We start from the raw sequence: 15038 nt of genomic DNA, 5'->3' as shown, positions 1-15038 counted from the left end.
TTTACATCCAGAATTCCTGGAAACCACCTGACAAAGTAGTAACACAAACTTTTTAGTCTTTTTTCCTTCCATATGTGTATCTGGCATATCAGTATCACTTGGGTTCCTACTTCCTTCACACAGAAAACTGACTCTAACCACAACAGGTTACAGCCCTGATAACCCTGGAGCATTGGGCCCATCCTTACTTAAGGTTTTCTGTATCTGCTTCCCTACGTGGACTTGAGCATTCTCTCCCCATTCATTTTTCCCTTGTGAACTTTCTCTTTGAAGATCTTTTTGTTTTCTTTTATGCCTTTTATGCTTCAAATTTATTCTTTTCTGTTTCACAGGTACTATTTGTTAGGTAAGTCTCATTCCTGTGTAGTTCAGCCTCTGGTCTCCTACTTCGGTTTGTTACCCAACGGTTTACTTTCTAATCAAGCACCTGCAAATGCTGGGTCCAACTTGTGCTTTTCTGACTGGAAGCATTTTTTCAGAGAGGAAGTGCATTTTTGGTGTGTTATTTCTGTTACCATGGATTAAATCCAGTTTTGGAATGTTTCCAGAAGATTCTGTTGCACCATCTAACTTGAAATTAGGTTCCACTCCATCAAAAGCTTCATTACTATAAGATTGCCCCTGCCTGAAAGAGTTTTTATTACAGGAAAAACTGAAGTAGCCAAAGTAAAAGTGAATATTTCTGTTTAAGAACATGAAGTGGCAAACTGAAATCAACAGAAAAAAAAAAGACCTGGTGCTTGTCAATTCAATGCTTTGTTTAGGCAATATGCTAGCTGTGGTCCTGCAGCACTGATGAATTCTTGGCTGAAGTATATAAAATTTGGCTAGAAGTTGACTATTTGCTATAGTGTCTGAATTTATCTTGGCCAGTTTTATGTGATTATATGATTTCTCACAGTCTGTGTAATTAGAGCCATATTTCACCAAGATCAAGGACACCATTTCAGTAAGTTTTCCTTATGGCATAGGTTTAACCCCAGCCAGCAACTTAAGTCCTACCCAGCTGCTCACTCACTGCCCTTCCCTGGTAGAATAGGGGAAGAGAATCAGAAGGGTAAAAGGGAGAGAACTCATGGGCTGAGTAATTGAATAGGTAAGGCAGAAGCCACTCACACACAAGCAAAGCAAAACAGGGAATTCATTCACCACTTCACATCGGCAGGCAGGTGTTCAGCCATCCACAGGAAAGTAGGACTCCAGTATGTGATGGTTACTTGGGAAGATGAACACCATCACTCTGAACGTCTTCCCCTTCCTGCATCTTCTGCCCCAGTTTTATGTGCTGAGCATGATGCCACATGGTGTGGAATATCCCTTGGGTCATTTGGGGTCAGCTGTCCTGTCTGTGTCCCCTCCCACCTTCTTGTGCACCACAGCCTACTTGCTGGTGGGGTGGTGTCAGAAGCAGAACAGGCCTTGGCTCTGTGTAACCTGCTCAGCAATAATGAAAACATCCCTGCATTATCCACACTGTTTCCAGCACAAATCCAAAATGTAGCCCTATACCAAGGGCTTCTTAGCTACTAAGAAATAAAAAATAACTATTCCAGCCAAAACCAAAAGAGCCATGCATCTTGACAGAATTAAAAAAAAAATAAAATCAAGCAATAAAAAAAAAACCTTCTCAAAATCTTCCTTTACTCAGTTTTTGTTACTCGCGTATAGCTGATTTTCGGCAACATTTTCAAGTTGCAGTAACAAATCACAGAACAGTTTGGGTTGGAAGGGACCTTAATGATCATCCAGTTCCAACCCTATGGACAGGGACCCCTTAAACGAGACCAGGTTGCTCCACCACATCCAACCTGGCCTTGAACACTGCCAGGGATGGAGCAGCCACAGCTTCTCTGGGCAGCCTGTGCCAGGGCCTCACCCCTTACAGTGAAGAGCTTCTGCCTGAGATCTAATCCAAGTCTGCCCACTTCCAGTTTAAAACCATTCCCCATGGTCCTGTCCCTACATGCCCTTGTAAAAGATCCCTCTCCGGATTTACTGTAGGCACCCTCTAGGCACTGGAAGCTGCTCTGAAATTTCCCTGGAGCCTTCTCTAGGCTGAACAAGCCCAGCTCTCTCAGCCTGTCTTCATCAAATAGGTGCTCAAGCCCCCTGAGCACTTTCATGGCCTCCTCTGGACTTGCAGATCCACGTCCCTCTTGTGTTGGTGGCCCCAGAGCTGGATACAGGACTGCAGGTGGGGTCTCAACAGAGCAGAGTAGAGGGGCAGGATCACCTCCTTCAACCTGCTGGTCACACTCCTTTTGATGCAGCCCAGGATATGGTTGGCTTTCTGGGCTGCGAGCGCACACTGCAGCCGGCTCATGTTCATTTTCTCATCAACCAACACCCCCAAGTCCTTCTCCACAGGGCTGCTCTGAATCTCTTCTCTGCCCAACCTGTAGCTGTGCCTGGGATTGCTCTGACCCAGGTGTAGGACCTTGCACTTGGCATGGTTAAACTTCATGAGGTTGGCATCAGCCCACCTCACAAGCATGTTGAGGTCCCTCTGGATGGCATTCCTTCCCTCCAGGGTATCAACTGAACCACACAGCTTGGTGTCATCGGCAAACTTGCTGAGGGTGCACTCAATCCCACTGTCCATGTCAGCAACAAAGATGTTGAACAAGACCGATCCCTGAGGGACACCACTTGTTACGGGTGTCCAGTTGGACATCGAGCTGTTGACTGTAAATCTTCAAGTGAGACCATCCATCCAATTCCTCATACGCTGAGTGGTCCAACCATTAAATCCATGTCTCTCCTATTTAGAGACAAGTGTGTCATGTGCGACAGTGTTAGACACTTTACACAAGTCCAGATAAGTGACATGAGTTGTTCTTCCTTTATCCACCAACACTATAACCCCCATCACAGAAAGCCACAAAATCTGTCTGGCACAATTTGCCCTTAGTAAAGCCATTTTAGCTGTCACCAGTCGCCTCCCTATTTTCCACATGCCTTAGCATAGTTACGAGGAGGATCTGCCCATGATCTTTCCTGGCACTGAGGTGAGACTGACTGGCCTGTAATTCCCCGGGTCTTCCTTTTTTTTCCTGTTTTCAAAGTCGGGATTATGTTTCCCCTTTTCCAGTCACTTGGAACTTCAATGGACTGTCATAACTTCTCAAATATGATGGGCAGTGGCTGAGCCACTTCATCCACCAGTTCCCTCAGGACCTGTAGATGCATTTCATCAGGTCCCATGTACTTGTGCACCTTCAAGCGATGTTACTGAGCTGTGGAAGATTCAGTTAACATGTAGCCTGTAATGTCCTTTTAAGGACTGTCTCTGAATAGAGAAACTGGTAGCAGATGAACCAGATGCTCGAGAAATTCTCAATCACTTGCTAATGTTGATGATTTGTGAAGGAAACTGCAGAAAACAAACAGCAAACCAATGAAAAGGGGGTGAAGCCTTCTACTGAATTGTAAATATGCATCGGAAAAATACATGATTTGAAAGTATTGTGCCAAGGCTCCTAACATCATAACATTTTATCATATTTGATTGATTTTTGTCTGCAGCAACTTCCATTCACAATAGAATAATCAACAACTTGTTCTGAATATGGAAAAGGTATTTTTTGCTGAGAATGTTTCTGCCAGAAGTAAGCTGAAAGCTATGGCTCCTTGTCCTGGGTTCAGCAGTAGCAATCATTTTTCTCCGTCTTAGTAGTTGGTGCAGTGGAGTGTTTTTGACTTTCAGCCTGGGAACAGTGCTGATAACACCGATGTTTTTAGTTGTTGCTCAGTAATGTTTAGTCTGACCAAGGACTTTCTGAGTCTCATGATAGAGAAATTTCCCCTACTGCTACTGCAGAACCCAGGACACTCCTCTATGGAGAAAGTGAAGTTTACTAATAAGTCCTGAAATAGATATTAACAGCTGGTTAGCTGACCTAATAATACTAAGTCCTGGGACAAATTAACTAGGGACAAATTAACTAATCATGTAAAATTATCTCATTTGCTAACTGTAATGAGAAATGACTGATGAGGTTGGAGTTGATGCATGTAAGGGTTAGAAACCATGCTGAAATGTCTCCAAACAGATAAAACCTCTGAACAAATTGTTGCTGCCTCATTTAATAATAATATAAATTTAAAAAAGCTATGAAAATATACTTGGTGATTCAAATTATGTGACAGTCTCTGCAGTAAGGGATATGTGGTAGTTTTTTAATTGTAGATTGTAATTATTCTATTATGGCATTAATCATGATGTGCTTGTATTTTTAGACATCCAAAGATACCAAAACATCTTAAAGACACGTAAGAGAATTTTTAGCATTAGTACTTACTGAATGCAATTCATTTTGCAATAATGTCTATTTTATGCCACTTTCAATTAAAAGTTATAAATAAAAAGTTCATATTTATTTGTGCTGAGTTATATTCCAGTATGTTTTCAAACTGCACAATTATAAAGATTCTAGTCCTTCTATTGTCAGTGGGAGACTATATTCTGATGCCATTTCTAGGAGGCTGGGAACTAGAATTACTGGCAAAGGGTGACTGTGCCAGACCTCCTCATCTTGTCACGCAGCAGGACATACCTGATTAGATTTTTAGGTGTGCAAGTTATCATTGTTCATATTTTTTTCTTTAAAAGTGTGGAATTTCAACATTTTCTTTTCTTTCTGCTATATATACATATTCACACATACTGATTTTAAAAGTATAAAACGTCCAGTTTCATGTAAATTTACAAAATTGATACATAGAATTTTCTGTGGTTTAAAGGAGGGCTTTCTGAGGACCCCTTTTGAAGAAGGAAATGCTTCTGCAGTCCAAGTAGTGTTGTGTGGGAAACAGATATTAGATTTCATAAGTGACTGAAGAAATGCTGCCCTGACATGATAACTGGACACAGAATCTCTTCTCAGATCTCTCTCCACACTTTCCCAGTCTTTAAAAGGTGGTGATACTCTTCCTTTGCTAGTATGTACTTGGAGAGTCAGAGATAAAAACATCATCTAGATACTATTGGTTGTCAGCTAAGTCCCTCATCTTATTTCAGAGTAAGTTTAAAAAGAATAGAAAGCTGAGTAAAACTACTCAATCTTTAAGAATTTTATGGGGAGAAGGGGAACTTCATTAAAAAACACACTCATACAGCTGTTAATGTGACTCTTCCAACTGGTATTGCTATACTAAATACAACAGTCCTAACTTTTTTTAATGTGTTTTGTCATAAACCTGTGTCCTGGGTTCAGCAGTAGCAGTCACGTGTCTCCTTCGTGGTAGCTGGTGCCGTGCTGTGTTTTGACTTCCAGCCTGGGAACAGTGCTGGTGATGCCGATGTTTTCAGTTGTTGCTAAGTGATGTTTACCCTGACCAAGGACTTTGTGAGGCTCATGCTCTGCCATGAGGAGGGGAAGCTGTGAGGAAGCAGAGACGGGGCGCCTGACCCGGGCTAGCCGGGGAGGTATTCCATACCACAGCACGTCATGCCCGGGGTGGGGCGTAACTGGGAGTTACCCGGAGGGACATGGGCTTCTGGGTGCGACTCATTTCTCTGCGGGTGGTATTGTATTCTCTTCCCTTGTTATTTTCCCTTATCATTGTTGTCATTGGTTGTAGCGGTGGTGATTTGTGTTGTACATTGGTTGCTGGACTGTTCTTGTCTCAACCCGTAGGAGTTGCACTCTTTCGATCCTCCTCCCCGTTCCTCCGGGAGTGGGGGAAGGGGAGAGCCCTGGGGGGGTGGGGTGGTGGGAGCACGCGGGCCTCAATTGCTCTCAGCCCGGCACCACTCACTGGGAGTGACTGAACAAGCTGTCTGGCTAGGGTTTAAACCACGACAACCTGACAAAAAAATGCAGAAATATCAGAGCTGTTTTAGTTTACCATGCCAGTTTACATAGCTGACTGCTATCCAGAGGCAGCAACTTTGAAAGGTGCTTATAAGGACTATGTAGAGTTCATATGTTAATAGCACAGGCAGGATTTTAAGATTCCTAGATCAAATTTCATCTGAAAAAAAACCCCCAAACCAACCAAAACCAAACCCAAAACCCAAAAACCTACTAGAGAAATTTTATACTAGAAAAATACGTGGAGTTTAGAATTATGTCTATAGACTCTGAAATGCTGCAAAGTTAACATTTTCTGATTTGTATTTGAAAGTTAGTTCAGGTTAAACCGAGTTGTGAATCTGAATTGCACCAGATATTTCAAAAATCCTACTTCCACGTGCAGTTTTATTCTGAAATAAAATGTGGTGAAATAACTGTAGACAAAACATAGACTCTTGTTTTCAGATGTCATCGTAATCGCCTACTCTGATGAAAAACAGTTTGTGCTATGATAACTGAGGTTTCGGCTACATCCAGACCTTGGCATGCATCTCTGCATGAATTTATACATTGAGTAAAATTCCTGACTGATTTGGGAGCAGCAGAAAAAATACCCTGACCTGCAGCATATGTCTGGGCAAAAGCTGAGAAAATAAGAGTATTATCAGCAATCAGTCTGAACAGGCAGTCTACTGTGACTAGTAGGAGGAGACTGGCATTTGAAGATTATGCCTCTTGATTGATTCACAAGAGGAGGAATATTCATGCTGTAAAAGATGCATTTTTTTTCCTGTGTTCTGCATCAACACATCTGAATTTTGGTTGTACAATAAGGCAAATGGTGTAAAATTATTGTGTACGGAAACAAACTTAAGTAGCAACAGCTATACGAATATACTGGCTTTTAGAGGCATTCTAGTACTCCTTGTGAAAGAACATTCAGGAAAAAAATGTTTTATTTTTATTGGATCTCTTCACCATATCGATACATGTCTATTTTAATCCCTCTTTTATACTGAAAAATTAAATATATAAATTCACATTCTTATATAAATAAAAAGTAGTGTACCAAACACAACTTGAACATTTAATGAAAACCGAAGGTGCTACTTATGGTTAAATGATGGTAATATTTTAAACATTTGTACCATTCACTCAAGCTTTTCCTGAAGTCTCAATAAGATGCCAAAAGTTGCCTAAATTTAAGCTGTGCTATACAACGATTATTTTAATGTTTGGACATTTGGTTTTCCTTAAAAACTGCTAGTTTTTTGAGTTCAGTGCATAATTGCATAATTAAGAAAGCCTGACTAAATAAACAGAACCAAAGAGTATGTTGTTTCACATCAGGCAAATTTATTAATGTGAGTTGATACACAAACAGTCTACACTGAAACACCTAGGAATTTCATAACCAAATTCAGCAAAGAAATGCCCACTGAAAGGAGTACCATCCATATGGCCATACTACACGACATGGGCAGTTCCTCCTTGAACAATGTACCTATTGGTCTTTCTTCTTTGTTTGGTAAGAGTGCTGAGTGTGTCAGGTAGCAACATCACATAAGGAAGAACTGGTAATTGTGAAAAATATTATGACAAGTGGGAAAAGCAGTTTGACATGCAAGCAAATACTTTGATACAAACCTTTGAGATGAGCTGTTTTTGCTGACAGTGATGCAAACTCATTGAGATTTTTTCTGTACTCACAGAAGCTTCCTCAAAGTTTTGATAGACTATCTTACACTTGTACTTAGATTGGAAATCCTATGTGTGATCTACGTGCTGCTCAGCCAATACAAAGTATTACTTTATAAGATCTACTGGCCAGTTTCAAAAAATTTCACTTGTAGGTAACATGGAATTTCAGTTTTGTGATCTTTGGAAAGGTAATCTATTTCTGTTGTTTTTCAGAATCTAAAATGAAGAGGGAAGGATGCAGTTTAAGCAGTAAATTATAAACACAGGAGAAATTCAGCTGATTAAACAGATACGTTGTTGTAAGGACAGGCAAATGCTTCACATTCCGAGATTTGCTCTGTACTTCCAAAAACAAAAACCCACTTTTTTTTTATTTTCAGAAGGGGTTGCTTACCTGCCCTCATGAACATGCATGTTGTTGATGCATGGATTTATCATCTGCCTTCACAGTGTTTGAAAACTGCTCTCCAGTGAACCCCTATGAACTGCCAAATCCCACTCAGCCTCATTTCTGGAGCAACTTTGACAGAAATGGAAAGAATTTTGACTACACAATGGCATATTTTTTTTTTTCTCAGCAGCTCTGTTTTTTATTATAGGAGAGGGAGTGGCTCTCAAATACTTTTAAATTTTGAACAGTTTGGCTAAAACAGAGTCATTGTTTGCTTCTTGTATTTTAATGACAGCCTGTGCGAACCAAGGCTTTTGGCATTGGGTTTTGGGGGCTAGTTTTGTCCTGTGGCAGGGACTGGCTTTTTCTTACATTCTGTCATTGGGAAGCAGATCAAGAGCTCAGAATTTCATATGTGCTTCTCAAGGCTTATCTGAAGGAGGGTAACCCAGTCAGTTCTGACATCACGGGACTTTTCCATTTGTGTATTTTAGAACTCATTTTTCTGGTACCCTGCACTGAGAGATGCAAGGAGAAAGGACAAGAATATTCCAGGCAGTAATAGCTTCTACATCTCTGCTGTCTTTGGATCAGACTTACTAGTCCATACACAGGAAATTTTCATGAAATGTTCTCACAGTCAGAACAATCATACCAGAGTTTAATTTTGCACAGTATATAACAAAAGATCTTGAAATCTCCAGTTAAGCTTCTCTAAACTTAGGCTAATTTAAAGCTATCAGGATAGCTGAAAGAAATTATTTAACTTTGATCTTAATTCTTGTACTTTTGGAATATGGAAAAAGAATATGAGTGCACTGATGCATTTTGAAGTAAGTGGTACCTGAAACACATGCATAGGCATTTTAAAATAAAACTCCAACAACTGCTTGACACTACTTAAAATTCTGTAACATTAAGCCTCAATAAAGGAAGCAGTACTGAGGCTTATCTATGGAGCTTTTGTGACAACTGACCTACTTGCTCAGCGAAGTATCACAAATACGCAATCTTTTCAGCCCACCTAACTGAAAAAATACTTCAGTCCCTCCTCAGTTCAGGTTTGGGGTACAGAAAGTCTTAAAACCTAAAACAGTCATAACCGAAACAGTAGATCTTTCCAATGCACAGCTCTTTACCACTTAGGAAAGACCACAGTTGGATCCTTAATGGTGATTACCCACACACATAGCGCTGTCTCATTTTTCTCCAATTTAATTTTTAAAGAGAGCTTGAACTGTAACTCCAGGGAAAATCAATTTAATTGGGACAGAAGCTCAGCCAACACCGAAACCATTGGTAACTTACTCCATTATAACCGCTTCCTGATTAAATATAGTTAGGGCTTTTCCAATGGTTTATTCCCGATGGTAATTTAAACTGCCCCTCCTGGAACCCAGCGCTGCCCTGTCCCAGGGGCTCTGTACTTAGGCCCTCTGGCACTCCGGGTTTAAAGGAGAACCCTTCCTTTTGTTGCGGAACACCCGCTGTCGAGGTGCCGGGGCCCGGCCCGCCCCGCTGAGCTTACCGGCTGGCAGGTACGCGAGGGCAGACCCCAGGGGACGCGCCCGTTAACGGCCAACGGGCTCGCACGGCCCCGCGCCCCTTTCTAGGCGGGGCCAAGGCCCCTGGCCGGTCCCGCCCTGGCAACGGCAGTGCAGCCGTCACCTTGTGAGCTTCCGCCGGGCCCGCCCAGAAACTCCTCCGGGGAGCAGTGGAGTGTGCCGCTAGAGCGCCCGCGCGGCAGGGCGGTGCAGCAGGCGCCGCGTGCTCGTCTCGGTGGATAGGCCCGCCTCTCCGGCTGCGTGTGGCACCGTCGGGAGCGGAGCGGCTGTGAGGGGCCCACCATGATGAACAGCGGAGGGATTGGGGTGCCGCTGGGCTTCCCCCTGGGCCCCACGTCCGTCATCCAGGTCACGAACCTGTCCTCGGCAGTGACCAGTGAGCAGATGAGAACTCTCTTCGGCTTCCTGGGAGATATTGAGGAACTGCGCCTCTACCCCCCGGAGTAAGTGGGGCCTGTGCCGGCCTCCGGAGGGAGAGAGAGATCTGGAAAGAGGGAGAGGTCCTGAGGAGGATGGTGGGGGATGGATAAGGCAGAAGGTCCTGGGCGCCATTTTGAGTGCGGGCACCACAGCCTTCCGCGGGAGGGTGTATGTCCCACCGTTTTGTATGGCAGGAGCGGCAAGGGGACGGGAGTTTCGCCCGTACCTAAGATGGCGGCCCCGCGAGAGGGAGGGAGCAGCTGCGGCATCCGCGGAGCGGCGGGGTTTGCGTGCCGCAGCCGGTGGCCCGCGGTGAGCCCGGCCTGTGTGGGGAGCCGGCACCGAGGCAAAGCGGAAAGCCTGGCCAGAAGTGTGCCCGCGCCGCTTACCGGCGCGGGTCGTTTTTTCTCTTTTTTTTCCTAAAAAAAAATCCTTTCTGCGGCCCACCGTTCTCTTCCGTCGACCTGAGTGGAGGGGGGCGGGCGAGAGAGCCCCAGGCCCGATCCCCGCCCCGCTGGCCCAACCGGCGTGTGCCGGTGGGACAAACCAATTCTTTTATTGTTTATGTCAATCCCCCTCCACATTCCTTCCCCCTTCCCCCCCCCCTCCTTTTTTTTTCTTTCCTTGGCCTGTTCGAAGGCCTCTGTTCTTAGAGAAAACGCCGCTCGAACAGAAGCCAGAATAGCTGTTCCCAGGGGGTCGGGACCTGCCCTGCTGTGAAATAGCCCTGACAAGGCGTGCAGAAAATTACAGTTAATAACGGACATTACACGTTTCTCCACACTGTAGTTGTTCTTATGTCAGCTGCGTGCGAGGGATGCACTCTGATGGGGGATTCTGAGGTTCACAAAATAACAATATTATTTCTCCAAGCAGATGATGATCAACAGAAAGGGGAGGAAACAAAGTTTGGGTTTTTTGTTTTAATACGTTTCTTGTACTAGGAGTGAGTGGCAAGCATGTTCTTTCAAAAACATCTACCTCTTAGGCAAATTAAATGGGAATAGCAGAAAGGGGAGGGAGCCATTCACAGCCAGGTAGTTCAGTTTTAATATAAGTAAGATGTTTAGCTGAACAAAATACTCATTTTAAAAACTGACTTGCAGAAAATGTTGATATTTATCAATTTTAATGTGTCACTACATTACATCTGAGTGGATTTGAATGATGACCGTTCTGAAAATTTACATATGATTTAATATGTACATATAAAGTATAAGTAATAAGAATGCATTTGTGTAAAGTTAGGCTTAAAACAGCCTTACTGAGTTTTAAACACTCCATAATAGATCTTTAGTGATTTTTCACACAGTTTCTAGGGGTTTATGCTGGTTTTATTCTACACTTGCTTCTTAATATGTTTGAGTTTTCTCCTGGATGAATATATTTTTTGTTATAGATGGTGCTGTTATTTTCCAATTAAGTTATATAACAGACTTTAAGGCAAATAGATACTTTCTTTACATGCAAATAATTCACATGCAAATAATATTTGTGCCTGCGTATAAAATTTTGCCAGTGTGCACATGTGCATCAAATATTAAAATCCAGTACCATAGTAGGCTTTGACATGGAAATGTCAAGGTTATAATTCTGTAAGCATCAGTTCTAAATTATTAATTTTTCAGAGATAAGATGCAGGTTTGTGATTACTTATTTTACTCTTGGCTTTATTTATAGTTTTTATGTATAATTTTTAGAAATATTATTTTCCTTGCCTGATGGCTATGGACATATGAACTGACTTTCAAATTGCTACCTTGGAAAAATTATTTGCAATAATGGCCTTCTTGTGGAAGAGACATGTTTCCTGTTGACCCGCTGAGAACATATTTGAACAGTATTACAATTAATAAAAAGCTTCATTGAAAGTGCACGGAAAGCAAAGGTGTCTCAAGCAAAAAGATGGTAAAATAGTTGTCTGCAATTTGTTAAAATTATTTTCTGCCACTGTTTTTTCCTTAGGTATTTAATGATCTAAGGCCTAGATTAAAAAAAAAATAAATCCAATTTTCTATTCAGTTAAAAGCGAAATTTGTTTTTTTTATATTAGAATGAAAATCAGCCAGAATATTCTGTCATCTGATCTTAGCTTTAAAATTGATTCTGTAGGACATCCAAACTTACGATGTATTCTAGGGCATTAATTTTGTTAGCTTCATGGAACAGCGGAAACTACTTTTCAGTCCAGTTTCTAGATGGAAAACATAATTCAGTAAGTTGAATTAGTGAGCTGCAGGTTTCATGGATACAGGCTACTAACTGAAAAACATTAATATGCTTTTTTTAAATTTAATTCATTCTGAGGAATAAGAGGAGGGTGACTTAGCAGCTTTCAGTAATTTGAGAGTGTGTGTGTTACCTGAATTGAAGCTTTCACTGAGATTGGAAATCCCTTTGCTGTTCTTTGCGTAGAAATATATCGTTAAAAAAAATAAAGCCAACGATACTTGTTTCAAGAATAATGAAAGATGTAGTATTAAAATGAGTATTATCCTAACTTTTTGAATATATTAAGCAATGAGCTGAAGATGTTACATTACATTGTGTTGAAATGCAACCTGTTCTCTCTCTCTAATTCTGTAATGCAGATACTCAGCTCACACACAAAATAACTTACTTAGTTAAGCATGAGTTTTTGGATTAGAGTGAACTTGTGTTCTCTTCTGTATGCATCATTTCATAGAATCATAGAATAGTTATGGTTGGAAAGGACCTTAAGATAATCTAGTTCCAACCCCCCTGCCATGGGCAGGGACATCTCACACTAAACCATCTCGCTGAAGGCTTCATCCAACCTGACCCTGAACACTGCCAGGGATGGAGCTTTCACAGCCTCCCTGGGCAACCCATTCCAGTGCCTCACCACCTTAACAGTAAAGAATTTCTTCCTTATATCTGATCTAAACTTCCCCTGTTTAAATTTTAACCTGTTACCCCTTGTCCTATCACTACAGTCCCTAATGAAGAGTCCCTCCCCAGCATCCCTGTAGGTCCCCTTCAGATACTGCAAGACTGCTATGAGGTCTCCACGCAGCCTTCTCCAGGCTCAACAGCCCCAACTTTCTCAGCCTGTCTTCATATGGGAGGTGCTCCACTCCCCTGATCATCCTCGTGGCCCTCCTCTGGACTTGTTCCAACAGTTCCATATCCTTTTTATGTTGAGGACACCAGAACTGCACACAATACTCAAAGTGAGGTCTCACAAGAGCAGAGTAGAGGGGCAGGATCACCTCCTTCGGCTTGCTGGTCACGCTCCTTTTGATGCAGCCCAGGATACGGTTGGCTTTCTGGGTTGCGAGCGCACACTGCAGCCAGCTCATGTTAAGTTTCTCATCTGCCAACACCCCCAAGTCCTTCTCCTTCTCTCTTCAAACTCTTCTCTGCCCAACCTGTAGCTGTGCCTGGGATTGCTCTGACCCAGGTGTAGGACCTTGCACTTACCATGGTTAAACTTCATGAAGTTGGCATCAGCCCACCTCAGAAGGGTGTCAAGGTCCCTCTGGATGGCATTCCTTCCCTCCAGCGTATCAACTGAACCACACAGCTTGGTGTCATCGGCAAACTTGCTGAGGGCTTACTCAGTCCCACTGACCATGTCAGCGACAAAGATGTCGAGCAAGACTGGTCCCAACACCGATCGCTGAGGGACGCTACTCATTATTGGACTGAGCGGGCAGGGTCGTTCCAGTCGAGGGCTGGCTTTTCTGCTGGGCAGGAAGGTGGGAGCAGCTGCTCCTCCATGCCACAGGCATGCGTGGGCATGGGTCACAGTGCTGCCACTTGCAGCCCCATGCCTGGCAATCGTGAGCTGGAGCGCATGGCATCTCAAGAGGCCCCAGGTGGGTAAGGTGGCCACATGTGCAGGTCCTGCGGTGCGCCCTGGTGGGAGCATGTGTGGCCGTGGCAGGGCCTGTCAGCACGAGCCTGCGATGCTGCCTCAAAATCCGTTGTTATGGATGATGAAAGGAGCATGACAAAGTTGTGGAACATGTGGGTAGCCACCTTGAAGATGCTGTAACATTTTGGGCACAGAATGTCAGTAGATGTGATGACCCCTTGAAATTAAGTTGTGAGCTGGCAGATGCTTGTCCCAAGGCTAATGCAGTTTTTGGCAAACCTGATTTTGGTAAGATTTATGGTGGCTTGTCTTTCTGAAGACAGAGTTGGTACAAGTGTATGTTACAGCAAGTGACCAGCAATGAAAAATGTCAGGTATTGTACATAGACTATGGAAATTCTGAGGTTCTGAATAGATCAGACATAGTGGAAATTCCACTGGACTTGCAGTGTCCGAGCATTCTGAAGAAGTACAGACTCCAGGGTCTGCAGATACCGGCTGATCAGAATGTAAACATGTTTGATGAGGGGAAGAAGTTCTTGAGCAGCCTAGGTTTTGAAAAAGAAGTAAAAACACATCACAAAGCCAAGTTCTAAGATGGTGCCATCATTGCCCAGGCGGAACATGAAAAGATAGGTATTGGAGAAGAGGTGGCCAAGGCAGGGTTTGCTCAAAGATGCACATCACCAGGGTACACTAAAGAGGCAGAAGAGAAAAAAGCAGATGTCATGCAAATGCAGAATCGGAAGATGAAGATTTCAGTTCCGCTGTGGTTAAACAGGTCTTGTCACACGATGCACAGCTCCCCAAGAGGGCATGTTGAGCAAGGACCTGCTGGCACCAGGAACTGGAATTTTCCTGGAAACTGGATGTTTGCCCCAAAGGAAAAGGTGCTAGGTTTCACCTCAGTGCCAGACACCAGCTTGGCACACGTAAGACCAGATCAGAAGCTGCCTGAAGAGAAAAAAGTTCTGAGAAGGGAGAATCTGGATCTCTTGCAGAGTATGACTTGGCTCAAGAAATTATTCAGTTATGCACAAATGTGGATGAAAGAGATGAATTGATCAGCATGAGGGATGAGGTGCAGCAGAATTTTTATTCAGCAATGAATTAATTTTGGAAGTGGATCATCTGCCTCAGAGCGCTCAAGAACGTTACAGACTGTCTGCTTCTCTGGAGATGTATGATCAAGGTTCTGAAGCAGGTGACTCTGAGAAGGTATTTGAAGAGTTCTTTAAGTGGAAGAGTATTAAAACAGAAATTAATTTGTGTCAAATGATACAGACAGCTCTCTGAGTTCTTGCTGACTGGACTGGTTCATG

General features: G+C 43.0%; 1 protein-coding gene and 1 pseudogene across 1 annotated transcript in view; both read left to right on the top strand.

Moving 5' to 3' along the window:
- Positions 1–9582: 9582 nt before the first annotated feature.
- The window catches only part of SREK1 (splicing regulatory glutamic acid and lysine rich protein 1), a 35961-nt gene continuing 30505 nt past the window's right edge, over positions 9583–15038 (top strand). The window contains exon 1 of the mRNA XM_061475807.1: positions 9583–9898. Within this exon, the coding sequence (XP_061331791.1) occupies positions 9738–9898 (161 nt within the window). The 5' untranslated portion in view covers positions 9583–9737. The remainder of the gene's footprint in view (positions 9899–15038) is intronic.
- On the top strand, positions 10107–14780 carry LOC133280794 (serine/threonine-protein kinase 31-like; annotated as a pseudogene).

The sequence above is a fragment of the Pezoporus flaviventris genome, unplaced genomic scaffold (genome assembly GCF_033815535.1).
Source record: "Pezoporus flaviventris isolate CSIRO_AGI_PZ_B2104156 unplaced genomic scaffold, CSIRO_AGI_Pfla_v1 ptg000090l, whole genome shotgun sequence".
Taxonomy (NCBI): domain Eukaryota; kingdom Metazoa; phylum Chordata; class Aves; order Psittaciformes; family Psittacidae; genus Pezoporus; species Pezoporus flaviventris.
Note: the sequence above shows the minus strand (reverse complement) of the source record. Positions and strands in the feature narration are given on the sequence as shown.